We start from the raw sequence: 17,770 nt of genomic DNA on the forward strand, positions 1-17,770 counted from the left end.
CCTCTATGCAAACACCTGTTGTCCTCACTGTTTGATAGTTGTTTATACACGCAAGTATGTCATGTCATCTTAATATATCACTTGTGTTATCCCTCTTTTTGGGGTGTACTACAAACATAAATCAAAGTTTCTTTTGAGCTATCATGAATATCATAAAATACTTAACAAGTCTATGCTTATCATTCCCTCTACTCCTACCAAACGCTCTAATTGTGGCTAATTGTTACATATTCTTCACGAATACTGTAAATCATGAAACGTATAACCAAATTAATGCGAGTTTAGACCGCTGGCTAGACTAACATCTAGTTTCTGAAATGAACATATATTTTACAAAAATAAAACAATTGTTTGATTATATTGATAAAATATATAACTGCCGTAATCTAGTCTTGCCAAATATGATTGACTTACATCGGCTGTATTGAATATACATTTCAGGAACTGTATGGCAGGCCTAAAATACGTCACGAAAGTAATTCGATTAACTTTGCTCAGCCAACCACTAACCAAACCAAAAATTCTCCATCCATAAAAAAAATCGACAGAGTAATCACTAAACTTCAAACAGGACACGCCAACCTAAATAACCCCCTAATTTTTTTAAAAAAAACACACCACAGGTAACTGCTCACACTGCAAACAACTAGAAACCCCAGAACACGCACTCATCCACTGCACACACTACTTAACACATCGAACCACATAACAAACCACCCTCAATCTAAACAAGGCTCTCACTCTAGAAGCAATACTGAACCAACAAAATAAACTAGAAAACTTCAAGGCCTTAGGCGTATTCTTAATCAAAACGGAACTAATAAAACGCATCTAAAAACACAATAACCTACCTAAGTGCTCGACTTTAACAGACCAGTTTTCTTTGAGTTATCGTGCGACATTATTAAGTGTTATATAGGTACATATAATACTAGTCATGTTGAGAATGTAGAGGAAAAAGGGCTTCACTTTGAACTCATGGTTTTCTTTAAATGCGATAAACTGTGACATTATAAAGTGGTACATAGGTAGTTATAACACTAATCTATAGATGTAAACACATTTGAAGATACATCTGTGTGTTTAAAGTTGATTTTGACCGCCCGGGCCAAGTGGGACCCAACACAAGACAAACACTTCTGATAGAGACTACCTTGAGAATGTAGAGGGAAAAGGGCTTCACTTTGAGCCCCTTGTTTTCTTTATGTACATCGATCTGAGACACTATAAGTGGTATTTAGGTAGATATAATACTAATCTATAGATGTGAATCCATTTGATGATACATCTGTGAGGTTTAAGTTGATTTTGACAGCCCGGGCCAAGTCGGACCCAACACTTCTGACAGAGATTTTCTTAAGAAAATACAGTGAAAATGCTTGACTTTGAGCACCTTGTTTTCTTTAAATACGATGTACCGTGACATTATAAAGTGGTATATAGGTAGATATAACACTAATCTATAGATGTAAACACATTTGAAGATACATCTGTGTGTTTAAAGTTGATTTTGACCGCCCGGGCCAAGTCGGACCCAACACAAGCAACGCACTTCTGATAGAGAGAATGTAGAGGGAAAAAGGCTTCACTTTTGAGCACCGTGTTTTCTACTGCAATATGAGACACTTCAGTGTTATATAGGTAGATATGATATTATAATTAGTCTATAGATGTAAAGTATGTGTTGTATTTTTAGAAGCGCTTTGACAGTTATTAACACGTGTCGTGTCAGTCCTATGACATTCGCGAATATCCACTTGCAGAAAACATCCTGTGTTGGTTTAACATGAATTAGTAAAGGTTAATTAGGTATGCCAAACATGTTAATTAATGAAAGAAGAGTAGTCAAAACACTGTCATTTCGAATTCCTGCCCAGGACATCACACCCCTGCACGTTAGTGTCGGTGAGAAACCTTGTCATCAAAGTAAAGACACAGTCAAAACACTGACTTTTCGGTATGAACTCTCGGTATGTAGCTATAATTATCAGTTCATTACATTGCTGAAGATACATTTTGATTCAAACTCAATTAAATGAGCAAAACTATCCGTTTCTGGACATTTGAGATCTGCCTAGATATGCACGTTTCGTTTTATTATTCTGCAATCCATTTTTAGTATTACCCGCTGGCCCGACCCGGCCCGACTTTTCTTGGCCCGACTTTTAGGCAGTCCCGTCCAAAGTGGTGTTAAAACAATTCACGCACTTAAATTAAGCCTTTATCAATACGTGTCAACTTGGTGAGGGAAGTAAGCCTGAAGTTGTTACTAATATGCACACGAGCACAACACCCAATTCAAATTTTGCTATAGTGTAATTGACCTAATAAAGCTTTGAATATGTAATTATACACTGTACCTCAAAACATTAACAGGTAAAGGAAGCAATGGTTATTTAAGAATGTTTTAGACCTACCTGATACCGACATCCAGGCCAACATCAAAGAACATTTCCCATGTTAAGTGTAAACACTATGACTGCATCTATTTCACATACAAGGCAATGATACGGGGATATCATAGGCATTAAATCCATGAAAATAATTAAACGTTTTACATAAACATGTCTATCTGTATTACAGGGGTTCATGAATCTGAAGCTATAGTCCGTTGCCTGACGTCAAATGTTTCCTTGTTTATTCAAACCGTTCTGCTTTGGGGTATGATAATGACATGGATGTGTATAATGTATACTGCGAACAGGGCGTTACAGCACAGTGGTATTCATTGGGTGTGCCCGTATTACAGGCAGCCAACCGTCATGTCGTATATCAAGTGCCACGTCACTACAGTCCTAGTTTCTCTTTCCTTATGCGTTGTACAAAAGGATGCGCGGACATAGTCACACAGCAGACATTGAGTAGACAGAGCTATGGATAGGGAGGACAGAGGGGTGGCAGCTCCGTACTTCACGGGGAAGAACAAGGCACTGAAGCTCACTGAAGTGTTGGAGATACTGGAGAACCCTGATGACACACGGGCTATAGTAACACCCCCAGCTAAACCCCATGGAGGAGACGGGTACTTGTACAGGGTGGAGGCAGACTCGGCGGAAGGTAGGTTTAAGAGTGCATGTCTTGAAGTTTAAACATAAATAGAAATGCATAATCTGATGAGTATTAATAAAGGGAGGATTAATAACGGAATAAGACAGTATTAATGAAACACTAAATGTGATTATTTGAATTATTTATTGTAATGTGACATGTTGTGGGATGTGGTGTGATGGGGTCGTATGGGTGGGTATTGGGAACAAGTAGCAGGTGTCAAATAGTCAAAGGAGCCGCAGCATGCAGACCCGTGAAGATCCGGGGAAGAATTTATAGGTCTTCAGCAACCACTGCTTGCCGTAAAAGGCGACTATACTTGTAATAGGAGGCGACTAACGGGATCGGGTGGTCAGGCTCACTGACTTGGTTGATGCAAGTCGTCGATCCCAAAAAGGCAACGCACAACAAAAGCTCTTTGTATTGATTCAGGTTGCAGATCAACGCACGTAGCTAGGCAGTGATAATGAAAACATTGTACGCTCAATAGCATTTGCAGTTTGTCTTTACAAACGCTACTTTTGATGCAGAAAAACCCCTAAAGTAACGCACTTAAAGGGGCACTGATCTAAATCAATTCCCCGGGACTGGTTGTTGCCTTTGTTATTGTTTTTTTTTCCCAGTGAGTACCCGGGTGTATAGCAGAAATCTAGACTAGTTCGCGACCTCTGCTGCGCCATTCGTAAGCGCATTAGTCACTTTTATGGGTAGTAATAAGGGCGTATGGTCACATTGATCAACAAAATGAAATACAGTTTTCGAGATAATAAGGAAATGTAGGTATCTTTGTGGGTAGCATCGGTTATGGCGACGAAGTTTCGATAAGTCACTTGCTTGGTAATTTTCGTTTACACTATTTTTTGACTTGCAACACAAAGTAAATATTTCTCCTGAGCATTGCTTTTTTATAGTGTGTATATTTTTTTACTGTCAAAATGTGTAACATTTCCAAATTTATTGAACGCCTAAATATTCAGTTTTTTTAAAAAGTGACTAAAAAACATTTTCATCTGTATTATTATGATAACGAATTCCAAACATTTTGAAGTTTAATGTCATCACCAAGAGACTGAAAATGTTACGTTGAAAAGTACATTTCTATGTTGTTTGGCTTCTAATCCTACATAATAATCTGTTGTGATGTTTTTAGGCCCTTTTGATCGTCTTAATCAATTTTAGTCATTCTTGATAGATTTTTCTGTCAAAATGACTGAAATATTTACACATTTTATATATTTCCTGAGAGAATCACATTTTACAAATTGACGATAATATATACACGCTTACAAAGGAAAAGACCTGTGAAAACAACGTCTATCGCGCATTGAAGAATTTCCCAACCAAGACGTAGAGGAACAAGAACGAATCGGTTCAATGCTACAGCAAATGAAGGAAAACAAAATGCAAATACCATAAAAACCTACCAAATTTATGTGTATAAATTTTAGGCAGCTTCCTTGTTCGAGGAATGTATCCGTGAATATCCACACAAAGGAACAATATCCCACTCGTCGGCAGCTGTACAAAGAAACTTATTCGATGTCACCTGTTTCTGTAACAATCAAATATTTTGAAAGATATATATCGTTTCGGGATATTATAACCCCTGTTCGTTTCTCAACTGATCACTTAGATTGTTTCAGGTGTTTCACATAGGTGTCAAGTCTCAAGGGTCGGCCGAGAAAGCCCACGTGACAACTATTTTCATAACGTCCACGGTTCCTAAAAAATCCATTGAGTGATAGATAACAATGAGCAACCAATCAACGTATTATCAGATAACCCTTTGAACAAAGTATGTTGTTTTTACATCGGCACTTCACGCCATGATATGAGTGTATTCCCTTTGTTTGAGTAAACCGAGACATGTAAACATTCACTTTTGACATATCCACTGTGCAAGATAACAGTGATTAATCAGTCAACGTATTTTCTGTTAATCCTTTGATGACTAGGAACGATCCGTTGATTTACAAAAAAAAGTAAATCAACTGATCATTCACCTCTTGCTGGGCTGCCACGTGTTTATTACATAACACACATTTCACCTCACTTCAAACCTGGATTTAGATTGAATAATTACCCCAGACACAATAAATGCCAAATGGGAACCTTTGTCGGGTTTTCTAGGTGGTGCTACCACTAATTGTACCAGTAATAAATTCATTAACTGAGCATTAAGTGAATGACGACAAATACACAAGTGTAGGGTTATATCAAAAAACGTGGATGACAACAAGGAAGTAGTAATCGTATTATCGACGCAATCCGAAATCCGAAAATGCTTTCTACGTTTTATTATCATTAAACTGTAAACATCTGGGGTATTTCTAAATGACGACATCCGACGAGCTCCGCCGTTCTTTTTGTGTGTTTGTTTAGGCTGAAGAAATTAATTAATATGTGCCCTTTGTCGAAATCTTTAAAGATCACAGTTAACCAATGAGTGTTCAAAAATGCGTAAAACATATATTGCCTCCAGCCTCCAAGTTTATTTAGCTGTCCTTGCAGACGATAGCCCAGTCTCTGGTCACGCTCAGTTGCGTTGCGTATCATCCGGGTACTCACGGGGGAAAAACGATAACAAGGGCAACAACCAGTCCGGGGAATTGCGTTAGATCACTGCCCCTTTAAAGAACATACGCGGCAGTTGACTGTCAATGTGTTGATTATTTAACATTCTTGTGATATTTGTTACATTGCCTCATATTTCAATTTATTCATAGATTAGAACGTGTTTGTGTCATATTTGGTCTGAAGAAAGCCACCTTGAATATAAATGTAAACTCACTTACAACTTGTGTAAGGCCAGGGATATGAAATGTGATCATGATCGTGCAAATAATAACTCTCCTTCTTTCCTGGCTTCCTTAGATGAAGTTAGCTCAAGGAAAAGGATACATGACCCTGATATAGTAAATCGTGTGAAAACTCCTAAACGTTCAGAAAACGAACGAGTAATAGAAAACAATTTGATGGACATCATAACCACCGAAAGTGTTACTCATCAACATGATGAAAGACCGATCAACCTCAGGTCACTCAACGAATATTTGCTGAACAAACGTACTCATATCTTTATCGCAAGACGTGTGTTGAACCAGACAAAATACTGGGAGAAAAGCACCAGATTTTCTACCTTTGACAGTCCATGTTTATCATTAATCGCTGACATCGACTGTAAATGGAGAAATGACCTCACAGAAGTTAGTGGCAGGATGAAGTGGTCACGACTTAGCCTGGATGTTCTCGGCGAAGACCAGTGCAAGGAGACGTATCACAGACTGGTATCTGCTGTCATAGTAGGTGCATATCACACGAAGACGGATATCACAGAGTTTGTTGACACCCTCTATATGTACCCATCACATGTGATGGGTGACAACGCCATAACAGATGACGACGATCCGACGGATCCTCAGATTTGCAAGGTGGGGCCCCACAACATACAGAGGAATCATCTCCTCGATCAAACAGCATGGCTTGGCGATGAGGTAATTTTTACGATTTCGTAGCTTATATTTTGCTCTTTATGTATTATATAATTTAATTCTGAAAATTCTTTCTAAATGTTTAACATTACTTGGACAAATCAAAGGTACAAAATCGACCAGGACAATCTTCCTTCTCGGTCGTAGTCGGTAGGCAATGTCAAATAATGATACCAGGAATAACATTATTAAAGATGAAAATTGTACAATATTAATAGATGATAAAAAAACATTTGTTCCAATAGTTGAAATTGCTCACAGGCCAAGTAACATTAACTCGCTCAATCGTTATTTGAGCAGTTCAGACAGGATATATGTTGCCATAATGTTTTTCCAAATTGCTGGTTGTAACACATGACGAATCGAAGGGGTTTCGCATACAGTAAACTACGGTTATAACGAACTCAAAGAGACTGCTAATTTTAGTTCGTTATAACCGTAGTTCGTTATAAGCATATATACAGCATAACTACAGCAAATAGTCGGGACCAAAAAAGTAAGTTCGTTATATCCGTCAGTTCGTTATAAGCGTGTTCTTTATGACCGTGTTCTTTATGACCGTAGTTTAACCTCCATTGCAGGTGATGAATGCATACATGCATGTCCTGAAGACCACGTGGAATAGGATCCACAGCCTCCACTGCGCTGTACTTGATTCCTTCCTTGTCAACCATTGGGAGAAAGACGAGTATGACGTGCACCCATGCAAGGTATGGATGAGCATAGTCATGTACATTGTATAAAGGGATGAGTAAAGTACTGGTATTAGGTTTTCGTCCAAAGATGGAAATTAAAGAGACATTTGAAGAACTTCGATTCGGTTATAGATCCTTGTTTAGCATCTACTTTAGGCTCTAAGAGATATGAGGTCAGTTTTGTAGACAGTTCATTGAAGGTCTAGCTAGAGCAGCAGTTTTCCTTTTTCAAGAATATCCTCACTGGACATATGTCAGCATGCTATGTACAGTAAACTACGGTTATAACGAGGTTGAATAGCAGCTTTGAATAGTGTTCCAATTATTTCACAGTGTGTCAGATTAATGTGGGAGTAAAGCAAGAAGTGATGCAGGTTTCAGACATTTACCACTTTGGTTATTGAGTTTGAAATGTTCAATATCATAGCCATTTCAACATAAATATCATACGCATGTATCCAAATCAGAGGAAAGTAATCGCATGGATATGCTAATGGAAAAGAACTTATAAATTATAATAGTGTAGTCAGTAGATAGACATACGTCTATGTGGTTAAAGAGCATCAAATGAATCTTGCTTGATCAGGGTAAAACATTCAAAACCATATTATTTTCCATTTCATCAAAACCTTTACTGTAAATTAAAGCGACATAACCCTTTCCACATTCTAGCTTGTCCCCATCTCAGTGGAACTCTTTTTTTAAATATAAATGTATGTGCTTCTTCCCTTTTTGGAGACCAGGCGTTAGTCTGAAAAACGTTAAAATGTTTGGTTTGCATCAGTGACAAACCCGATGCAATTCCATGTTTTGACTTGTACAATAATTATGTTCCTGTGTTTCTCGTGCAAACGGTTGACTTGTCTTTGCATGTGTTTGTGACAGGTGCCACCGGTGGACAGAATACGGTCACCTTTTGCGAACTGGTATTGTCACTATTTGCCAGTGATTTATTAGCACATGCTCGTGACATAGTCGGTATCATTCAAGGTGTTTGTTTTAATTATGGCAATGATTTTGCGGATTTATTTTATATTAGGAGGAACTTAGAACTTACACATGGATCCTGATGCCAGTGAACATGCCACTGAATCAACACTGGGTGCTTTTGGTCGCCAATGCCCAGGATGGAACAGTGGGCGTGGTCAACTCTAAGCCTGTCCTTGATGTAGGGGACAAACTTATACAACATTGGAGGTAATTTGAGGGCGTGGCCAGCTATATGTAGAGATGAACCTTTATCATCACAAACTGATATCGTATGGGTGAGATCAAGTGATATATATACTGTAGATATTGCTACAACATAACTGCATCGTACTGTTTTGCAGACCATAGTGACGTCATTATTACCACGACGTCACAAATGGCATCACTAATTACTGCTACTGAAGCTGTTAGCAGTACTTTTTACAATTAATACACTGCTTATTACTGCTACTAACTGAAACAGCTGGCAGAATGATGTTGGATGATAAATTAAATCTCACCCTTGTGTCTTTTGATGTCAAATATATCAACACTCGTTGATATTTGACTCTAAAAGACACTCGGGTGAGATTTTCTATGAACAACACTGTAAGTAGGTTGGCCGAACAGGTGATGTGGTCAACTCTCAGCCTACAATTGATGAAGACTACTGCGCTGACCAGAGCTGAGGTACACACTGATGAATGTCTGCTACCGATTTTAAAACAAAAGCTGCAATCTGGCTCAGCTACAAACATGTATAGTTAATCAGTCCTAAATGTATAGCTCTAGGTTGTGGGTGGGTTTGAGACAGGGGAAACACAGATATCGTAAACTATATCCTATATCTATTTCAGAAAATATACACGCAGTTTGAGGAGAGGTGATGGGTCAGTGGTCACATGGACAAAGACAGAATATCCAGTACTGAGTCAAAGAGATGAACATAGCTGTGGCGTGTTTGTGAATATGGTACGTGAGCTAGATAAAATGTATAAATCTTTCATAATTGAATAATATCAATTATAAGAGCATATAGAGCAAAACATGATGAATTGCTATAATTTATTATACAGTTTAAATTTCTCAACATTTCCTCTTTTTTCACTAAATCTTCTGAAATTCCACCCAGCATGGGAACTATATTACAAATGTCAATCGCATGAGCATGCTTGGGTACTTGCCATTCAAATGTGTCATAGTCAAAACTGAATATTTCTAGTAGTATCTTAACATACAATATCAGTATTAATATACTGATCCGTTTCTACGATATGTGTTTACTTAAATTTCCATAGTTCTGACAAGTTTTTGGATACAGTACGTTTGTATTAAAAACAAAAGCAAAATGATAATGTGAACTTTTACTTTTAAATATAATATATTTCCATGTGTACAATGTATTCTGGCACTCTAAATCGAGATTCAGCGGGATCATGCTGTTGGAAAAAGGCTCTGAGTGAGTGAGTGAGTGAGCGAGCGAGCTTGGTTTCACGCCACCTTTAGCAATGTTCCAGCAATAGCAATAGCAGGGGACCCTAGAAATGGGCTTCAAACATTGTACCCGGGAATTGAACCCGGATCTTCGGCGTGGTGAGTGAAAGCTTTGACCATTGGGCTACCCCACCCCACTGACCTGATATGAGACCGTATACCGTCAGTAACAGCCATTTTGGATTTTCATACACCCACTTCACATATTTCACAAGAATATCCTGGTACAGAAATCCGTTATTTGACACCGTTTTGTGTATTAATAAAATTAATTGTGACGTGCAAAGACATCATTTTTTAGAACTACGTTCGTGACTTTATTACTAAAATTATAGAGGAAAAAAACTCACAACAGAGGTCACTGATTTACAAATACCAACGTCATTGAACATAATAAAAGATGACGTCACGAACAAGAAACGCGACGCCAATGACGTCACATAGCAGTAGACCAGATAGAAGTCCATTGTTAGGGATAAGAGGACTGCTATCAAGTTATTTGAAACCAGACTCCTATTAACATAGGTCAGTTTTGTTATAATTATATCTTGTTAAAACGTTAAGTGCATTATTTATTCCATTGTTAACGTTTCTGATTACATTAGAGGGTTGTATCGGAAACACGCCTTGCCCAATATTTTTCTCCTTACCTAATATGACACCGTATACTGCCACTAAAGACACCTAAGGGGTCAAACACTGAAGAACAGTGCTTTGGTTTTTTTGTCAATTATTCGTCACCAGTGGCTCTATATTGTTACAGGCAGCAGAAGCTGTACTATCGGAGGTGCCTCCCAGTGTCATGAGAAGCTGCCACACTCTCTGGTACAGGAGGTACATCTGGCGCAGGCTGCGAGAATATGCTGGTGAACATATTCCGCCTGATACTGACACACATAGTGAGTATAGATATTGTTTTCCAAATATACCTCAAAACCCAAATACATACAAAAGACAAAACCCATTCCATATTCATGGTACACAATCAGAGGTCGACCATATCATTGGCATGTGTTTATGAATCACTACCAAATAGTATGTTCTCGACAAGGTGAACATATCCTGCCAATAGCAATATATATCCCACAACAAAACTAGAATGTCCAAACCCACGTACCACTGTGCGTACTTCTTATGTCAGCAAACTTTGTTATTATTCGTTACCCGCTAAATCTAGCATTGTCGTATCACGTTTATGTACTGTAAAACGCAAGTTAGGGACAATTCATAAAGCGGTTTAGTTAAAATGTTTGTTTAACGCCCCACTCAGCAATATTCCAGCTATATGACGGCGGACTGTAAATAATCGAGTCTGGACCAGACAATCCAGTGATTGATATCATGATCATCGATTCACGCAATCGGGATACGCTGACATGCTTAACCAAGTCAGCGAGCCTGACCACCCGATCCCGTTACAAGCATAGTCGCCTTTTACAGGCAAACATGGGAAGCTAATATTTGTTACATGTGTTGTGCTGAACTGAATATCAAGCATGTTGATGGTTAGGTTTTTAAGTAGTTCAATACTACTGAATAACTATATATTAGACAAATTGCATTAGAATGCTTAGAGACATTAACGTGAGTTATTAGATTGACACCCGCTGCTGGCTTGTTTCCAGCTATTCGAAAAACTAAAAACCAGTAGCGAATCCACTGCTCCTGAATTAGCTATATTACGCTCGGTCATTCGCCGGTCGGTCATTCGCCGGTCGGTCATCACCACAACGTGGGTTCTCGGGATCAGTTCTGGTGTTGCTGACTTCACAGGCCTTCCAGGACGGGGGTCGTCTTCAAGGCACTCCCTGTTACACTCAAACTCTGCTGCCTAACTCGTTATGTTGACAGTGGGACATACTTCCCTAGTGCTGTATTCATATCTTCATGGATGGCTTTTGGCTTTGTTATATAAATCCTTTTTTTTTGCAATTCCACTTGACTGCACATTCCTAAAATTTGTCCATTTTCCAAAGGTCACAGACCTCTGCTTGTTTTGATTACTTTTGCGCAATTCCTTCTATCAGAGTCTCAGATATCAGTCAACCATCGTTGCTGACACATTGCTGAGAGAATATTGTCATTCACTCACTCACTTATTATTCACATGTTTTTAATGATGAAGTAACGACTGGTATTATTTCCAATGTTGAAGTGAAATATTAAAGCAGGTACATCGTACATGTTACAGGTTTTATTGAAATGTTTGTAATATTTCTTGTTATTCAAGTACGAGTGAAGCCTGGCATACTGGATAGTGTCCGGACCTCTATATTCGCAATGGGCAAAAACTTAATATTAATATTGCTATCACAGGATATTCAACAAATCCCGATTTGACGAAATATAACAATGTAGAGGGTTGTATGTCGGTTATGATAAAGGAAGACAACTATTAAAATATGTTCCTAAATTCCGTGTTTTCACTTGTACCATATGTTACCATGTTTCGTAGATTACCAATTGACTTGACTTTGCATGTGTTTGTGATGTGTATCACCAGCAGGACAGGATATGTTCGCCTTTTCGTGGACACCTGATATTTGATAGGGGTTAAAAAACACATGCTCATGAACGGTCATAGAGGATCATCAAATATATGTGAATTTTATATGTTGGCAAATGGTGTTTATTGTGGTTGATACATAGATTTACAAAGAAAACAGAATGTACAAAAGCCAAAATCTCTTTAATGTCGATTCAAGTAGTAAACATTGTAAGCGTTAAAATATATAACGATTAAAAGTGTGTTTATTTCAAATATATTGCTAAATGATGAATTAACCTCTTTGGTTCTGTATTTGAAATATCGTTGTCCTTCTTGCAGTGCTTGAGTCTCCATGTGAAAAGCTGACAAATAATCCAGCGTCAACGAATGCCAGAGCGTTTGCGTATACAATAGTCAATATGTCGACCAGCATAGATGATACGAGATACAGTTTGCATAAAGCAGCCAGCCTCGGTGATATTAGACGCATGCACTTGTTGATAGACCAGGGGGAGGATGTAGCAGGTACCGATGACCGAGGATGGACGCCTTTGCACTGTGCCTGTGAAAACGGTCACGTTGAAGCTGTCTCTGATCTGGTTTCCAGGAGGACGGGCGACGTACAAAATAGAGCTCAACTTACATTGTACAATCCTGTCTTAGGAACAGAGTATATGTATCTAGCAGGAGCATATCCACTCCACATTGCTTGTTTAAATGGACATGAGAATGTAGCGCACATTTTGATCAATAGCGAGGCAAATGTTGACGACAAAAGTGAAAATGGACCAACAGCTCTTTTTCTTGCTTCTATTAACGGACATGAATCTGTAGCCGCACTTCTGATCAAGAATGGTGCAAGTGTTACAGCTGTTAATAAGAACGGAAGGACGGCACTGCATCAAGCTTGTCAGAATGGACATGAATCTGTAGCCGCACTTCTGATCAAGAGTGGCGCTAGTGTTACAGCTGTTAATAAGAACGGACAGACGGCACTACATGAAGCTTGTCATGATGGGCATGAATCTGTAGCCGCACTTCTGATCAAGAATGGAGCAAGTGTTACAGTTGAGGACGAGGACGGATTGACGGCACTATATGTAGCTTGTCAGAATGGACATGAATCTGTAGCCGCACTACTGATCAAGAGTGGCGCTAGTGTTACAGCTGAGGACGAGGACGGATGGACGGCACTACATCTAGCTTGTCAGAATGGACATGAATCTGTAGCCGCACTTCTGATCAAGAGTGGCGCAAGTGTTACAGCTGAGGACGAGGACGGATGGACGGCACTACAACTAGCTTGTCAGAATAGACATGAATCTGTAGCCGCACTTCTGATCAAGAGTGGCGCTAGTTTTACAGCTGAGGACGAAGACGGATGGACGGCACTACATCTAGCTTGTCAGAATGGACATGAATCTGTAGCCGCACTTCTGATCAAGAGTGGCGCTAGTGTTACAGCTGAGGACGAAGACGGATGGACGGCACTACATCTAGCTTGTCAGGATGGGCATGAATCTGTTGCTGCACTTCTGATCAAGAATGGTGCAAGTGTTACAGCGGAGGACAAGGACGGATGGACGGCACTATATGTAGCTTGTTATAATGGACATGAATCTGTAGCCGCACTTCTGATCAAGAATGGTGCAAGTGTTACAGCTGAACACAAAGACGGATGGACGGCATTACATCAAGCTTGTCAGAATGGACATGAATCTGTAGCCGCACTTCTGATCAAGAATGGTGCAAGTGTTACAGCTGAGGAGAAGGACGGATGGACGACTTTACATATAGCTTGTCAGAATGGGCATGGATCTGTAGCCGCACTTCTGATCAAGAGTGGTGCAAGTGTTACAGCTGTTAATAAGAACGGACAGACGGCACTACATCAAGCTTGTCAGGATGGGCATGAATCTGTAGCCGCACTTCTGATCAAGAATGGTGCAAGTGTTACAGCTGAGGACAAGGACGGATGGACGGCACTACATCTAGCTTGTCAGAATGGACATGGATCTGTAGCCGCACTTCTGATCAAGAATGGTGCAAGTGTTACAGTTGAGGACGAGGACGGATTGACGGCACTATATGTAGCTTGTCAGAATGGACATGAATCTGTAGCCGCACTTCTGATCAAGAGTGGCGCTAGTGTTACAGCTGAGGACAAACACGGAAGGACGGCATTACATCTAGCTTGTGAGAATGGACATGAATCTGTAGCCACACTTCTGGTCAAGAGTGGCGCTAGTGTTACAGCTGTTAATAAGAACGGACAGACGGCACTACATCAAGCTTGTCAGGATGGGCATGAATCTGTAGCCGCACTTCTGATCAAGAATGGTGCAAGTGTTACAGCTGAGGACAAGGACGGATGGACGGCACTACATGTAGCTTGTCAGAATGGACATGGATCTGTAGCCGCACTTCTGATCAAGAATGGTGCACGTGTTACAGCTGAGGAGAAGGACGGATGGACGACTTTACATATAGCTTGTCAGAATGGACATGAATCTGTAGCCGCACTTCTGATCAAGAGTGGTGCAAGTGTTACAGCTGAACACAAAGACGGAAGGACGGCATTACATCAAGCTTGTCAGAATGGACATGAATCTGTAGCCGCACTTCTGATCAAGAATGGTGCAAGTGTTACAGCTGAGGACAAGGACGGATGGACGGCACTACATCTAGCTTGTCAGGATGGACATGGATCTGTAGCCGCACTTCTGATCAAGAATGGTGCAAGTGTTACAGTTGAGGACGAGGACGGATTGACGGCACTATATGTAGCTTGTCAGAATGGACATGAATCTGTAGCCGCACTTCTGATCAAGAGTGGCGCTAGTGTTACAGCTGAGGACAAACACGGAAGGACGGCATTACATCTAGCTTGTGAGAATGGACATGAATCTGTAGCCGCACTTCTGATCAAGAGTGGCGCTAGTGTTACAGCTGTTAATAAGAACGGACAGACGGCACTACATCAAGCTTGTCAGGATGGGCATGAATCTGTAGCCGCACTTCTGATCAAGAATGGTGCAAGTGTTACAGCTGAGGACAAGGACGGATGGACGGCACTACATGTAGCTTGTCAGAATGGACATGGATCTGTAGCCGCACTTCTGATCAAGAATGGTGCAAGTGTTACAGCTGAGGAGAAGGACGGATGGACGACTTTACATATAGCTTGTCAGAATGGACATGAATCTGTAGCCGCACTTCTGATCAAGAGTGGTGCAAGTGTTACAGCTGAACACAAAGACGGATGGACGGCATTACATCAAGCTTGTCAGAATGGACATGAATCTGTAGCCGCACTTCTGATCAAGAATGGTGCAAGTGTTACAGCTGAGGAAAAGGACGGATGGACGGCACTACATCTAGCTTGTCAGAATGGACATGAATCTGTAGCCGCACTTCTGATCAAGAGTGGTGCTAGTGTTACAGCTGAGGACGAAGACGGATGGACGGCACTACATCTAGCTTGTCTGGATGGGCATGAATCTGTAGCCGCACTTCTGATCAAGAGTGGTGCTAGTGTTACAGCTGAGGACGAAGACGGATGGACGGCACTACATCTAGCTTGTCAGAATGGACATGAATCTGTAGCCGCACTACTGATCAAGAGTGGCGCTAGTGTTACAGCTGAACACAAAGACGGAAGGACGGCATTACATCTAGCTTGTCAGAATGGACATGAATCTGTAGCCGCACTTCTGATCAAGAATGGTGCAAGTGTTACAGTTGAGGACGAGGACGGATGGACGGCACTATATGTAGCTTGTCAGAATGGACATGAATCTGTAGCCGCACTTCTGATCAAGAGTGGCGCTAGTGTTACAGCTGAGGAGGAAGACGGATTGACGGCATTACATCTAGCTTGTCAGAATGGACATGAATCTGTAGCCGCACTTCTGATCAAGAATGGTGCAAGTGTTACAGTTGAGGACGAGGACGGATGGACGGCACTACATCAAGCTTGTCAGAATGGACATGAATCTGTAGCCGCACTTCTGATCAAGAATGGTGCAAGTTTTACAGCTGAGGACGAGGACGGATGGACGGCACTACATCAAGCTTGTCAGAATGGACATGAATCTGTAGCCGCACTTCTGATCAAGAATGGTGCAAGTTTTACAGCTGAGGACGAGGACGGATGGACGGCACTGCATGAAGCTTGTCAGAATGGGCATGAATCTGTAGCCGCACTTCTGATCAAGAATGGTGCAAGTGTTACAGTTGAGGACGAGGACGGATGGAATAAAGAGTAAATAATAGCCAACTTTAGTACTACTATTACAGTCTTAAGTACGTGTAACAGATGTGGCGTCTCCTTGGGCAAGTGACTTTGTTCGAATTGTGCCTCTTTCCACCCAGCAGTGAATGGGTACCCGGTAGGATGAGATGGTAATGTGGTTGTTAACCTTCTAGCGCCTAACAGGCAGCTTTGTATACTCTCCATGGAGCTGAGAATGATTTTTGAGGGAACACTTTTCAATGTCTAAGCTTAGAGTATGCTTGTGCATGGAGAACAGCGCCATACAAATTACGTGGATTTTATGTCCGCTTTCGGGTTTGATTTTTAATTTGTTGCAAGAAGGTCATAGGAGTTGCCTACCATGTCAGTTATCGCAACTGGCCTTGTTTCATGCAAAGAGTTTCATATAAACCATGAAACGTTTACTTAAATACATGTCTGATTTGTAGTACAGTTCAATGATATTTAAAATGCTTTGAATAATAAAAATAAATATTCAGAGAATGTTATTGGTGCCCTTCAGCTAAATTACAAAATGTTACTGAGTTACTTGTGTCTAATACCTGAACATGACCTACTTTCAGTTATGTTATCAATGTCAAATATTGAGTTATAGATTCAGTGCCCAAGGGACGCAACTCTGCACAGCGAATCGCGGCGCATCCGTGGCCCCCGAGTTATAGTCATATGACTGAAATCACTCTCATGGCACCCAATAAATAGAGAATACTACACTCATTCTCGTTAGATACCATTTTTACGAAACGAGTGGACTTTCTATGGTATCTGACCGAGCGAAAGCGAGGTCAGATACCATAGAAAGTTCACGAGTTTCGTAAAAATGGTATCTAACGAGAATGAGTGTGGTATTTTATTTATTACCCACGTTAAATATATATTTAAGTGTAAATACATAACAACTTTCGTTCGTTGACAGACCAAACTGAAACCGGTTGCAAAATCTGGTTGCGCATGAATATTGATATATGACCAAATATGGGCATTGTTGACATGTTTATGCATACGCATTAACAACATGCGCCTGCTGTTCTGTTTGCAAACAAACCAGCACCGACGCTCAAGATCCTTTTGGAAGAAAGTCTTCAACTTATGGTAATTCAAGCGCCATGTTGTTAGTACGCAGGACACCGATAAGAAAATTTGAAATGTCACATTAGCGCCGCGCTTTGAATATCGGACCAACAGTCGGTCACACTGCCGGGGTCCTGTCTGTGCAATCAAAATGGTTCGGTTTCCTTGATCTATCAGCTGAATTTATATCATGTCCGTACCATTTTGGAAGAGGGAAATCAGACTGTTCGCCAAAGAC

The 17,770-nt window shown here is 40.4% G+C and overlaps 1 protein-coding gene across 1 annotated transcript; it reads left to right on the plus strand.

The window, feature by feature from the left end:
- Positions 1–2,825: 2,825 nt before the first annotated feature.
- LOC139459843 (serine/threonine-protein phosphatase 6 regulatory ankyrin repeat subunit B-like) lies at positions 2,826–17,153 on the plus strand. The gene is made up of 7 exons (XM_071241551.1): positions 2,826–3,057; positions 5,923–6,542; positions 7,121–7,249; positions 8,274–8,431; positions 9,061–9,175; positions 10,461–10,596; positions 12,525–17,153. The coding sequence occupies exons 1-7, from the start codon at positions 2,874–2,876 to the stop codon at positions 16,451–16,453; spliced, it is 5,271 nt and encodes a 1,756-aa protein (XP_071097652.1). The 5' UTR covers positions 2,826–2,873; the 3' UTR covers positions 16,454–17,153.
- Positions 17,154–17,770: the final 617 nt, after the last annotated feature.

The sequence above is a fragment of the Haliotis cracherodii genome, unplaced genomic scaffold (assembly GCF_022045235.1).
Source record: "Haliotis cracherodii isolate W230 unplaced genomic scaffold, xgHalCrac1.p SCAF_13, whole genome shotgun sequence".
NCBI classification, from domain to species: domain Eukaryota; kingdom Metazoa; phylum Mollusca; class Gastropoda; order Lepetellida; family Haliotidae; genus Haliotis; species Haliotis cracherodii.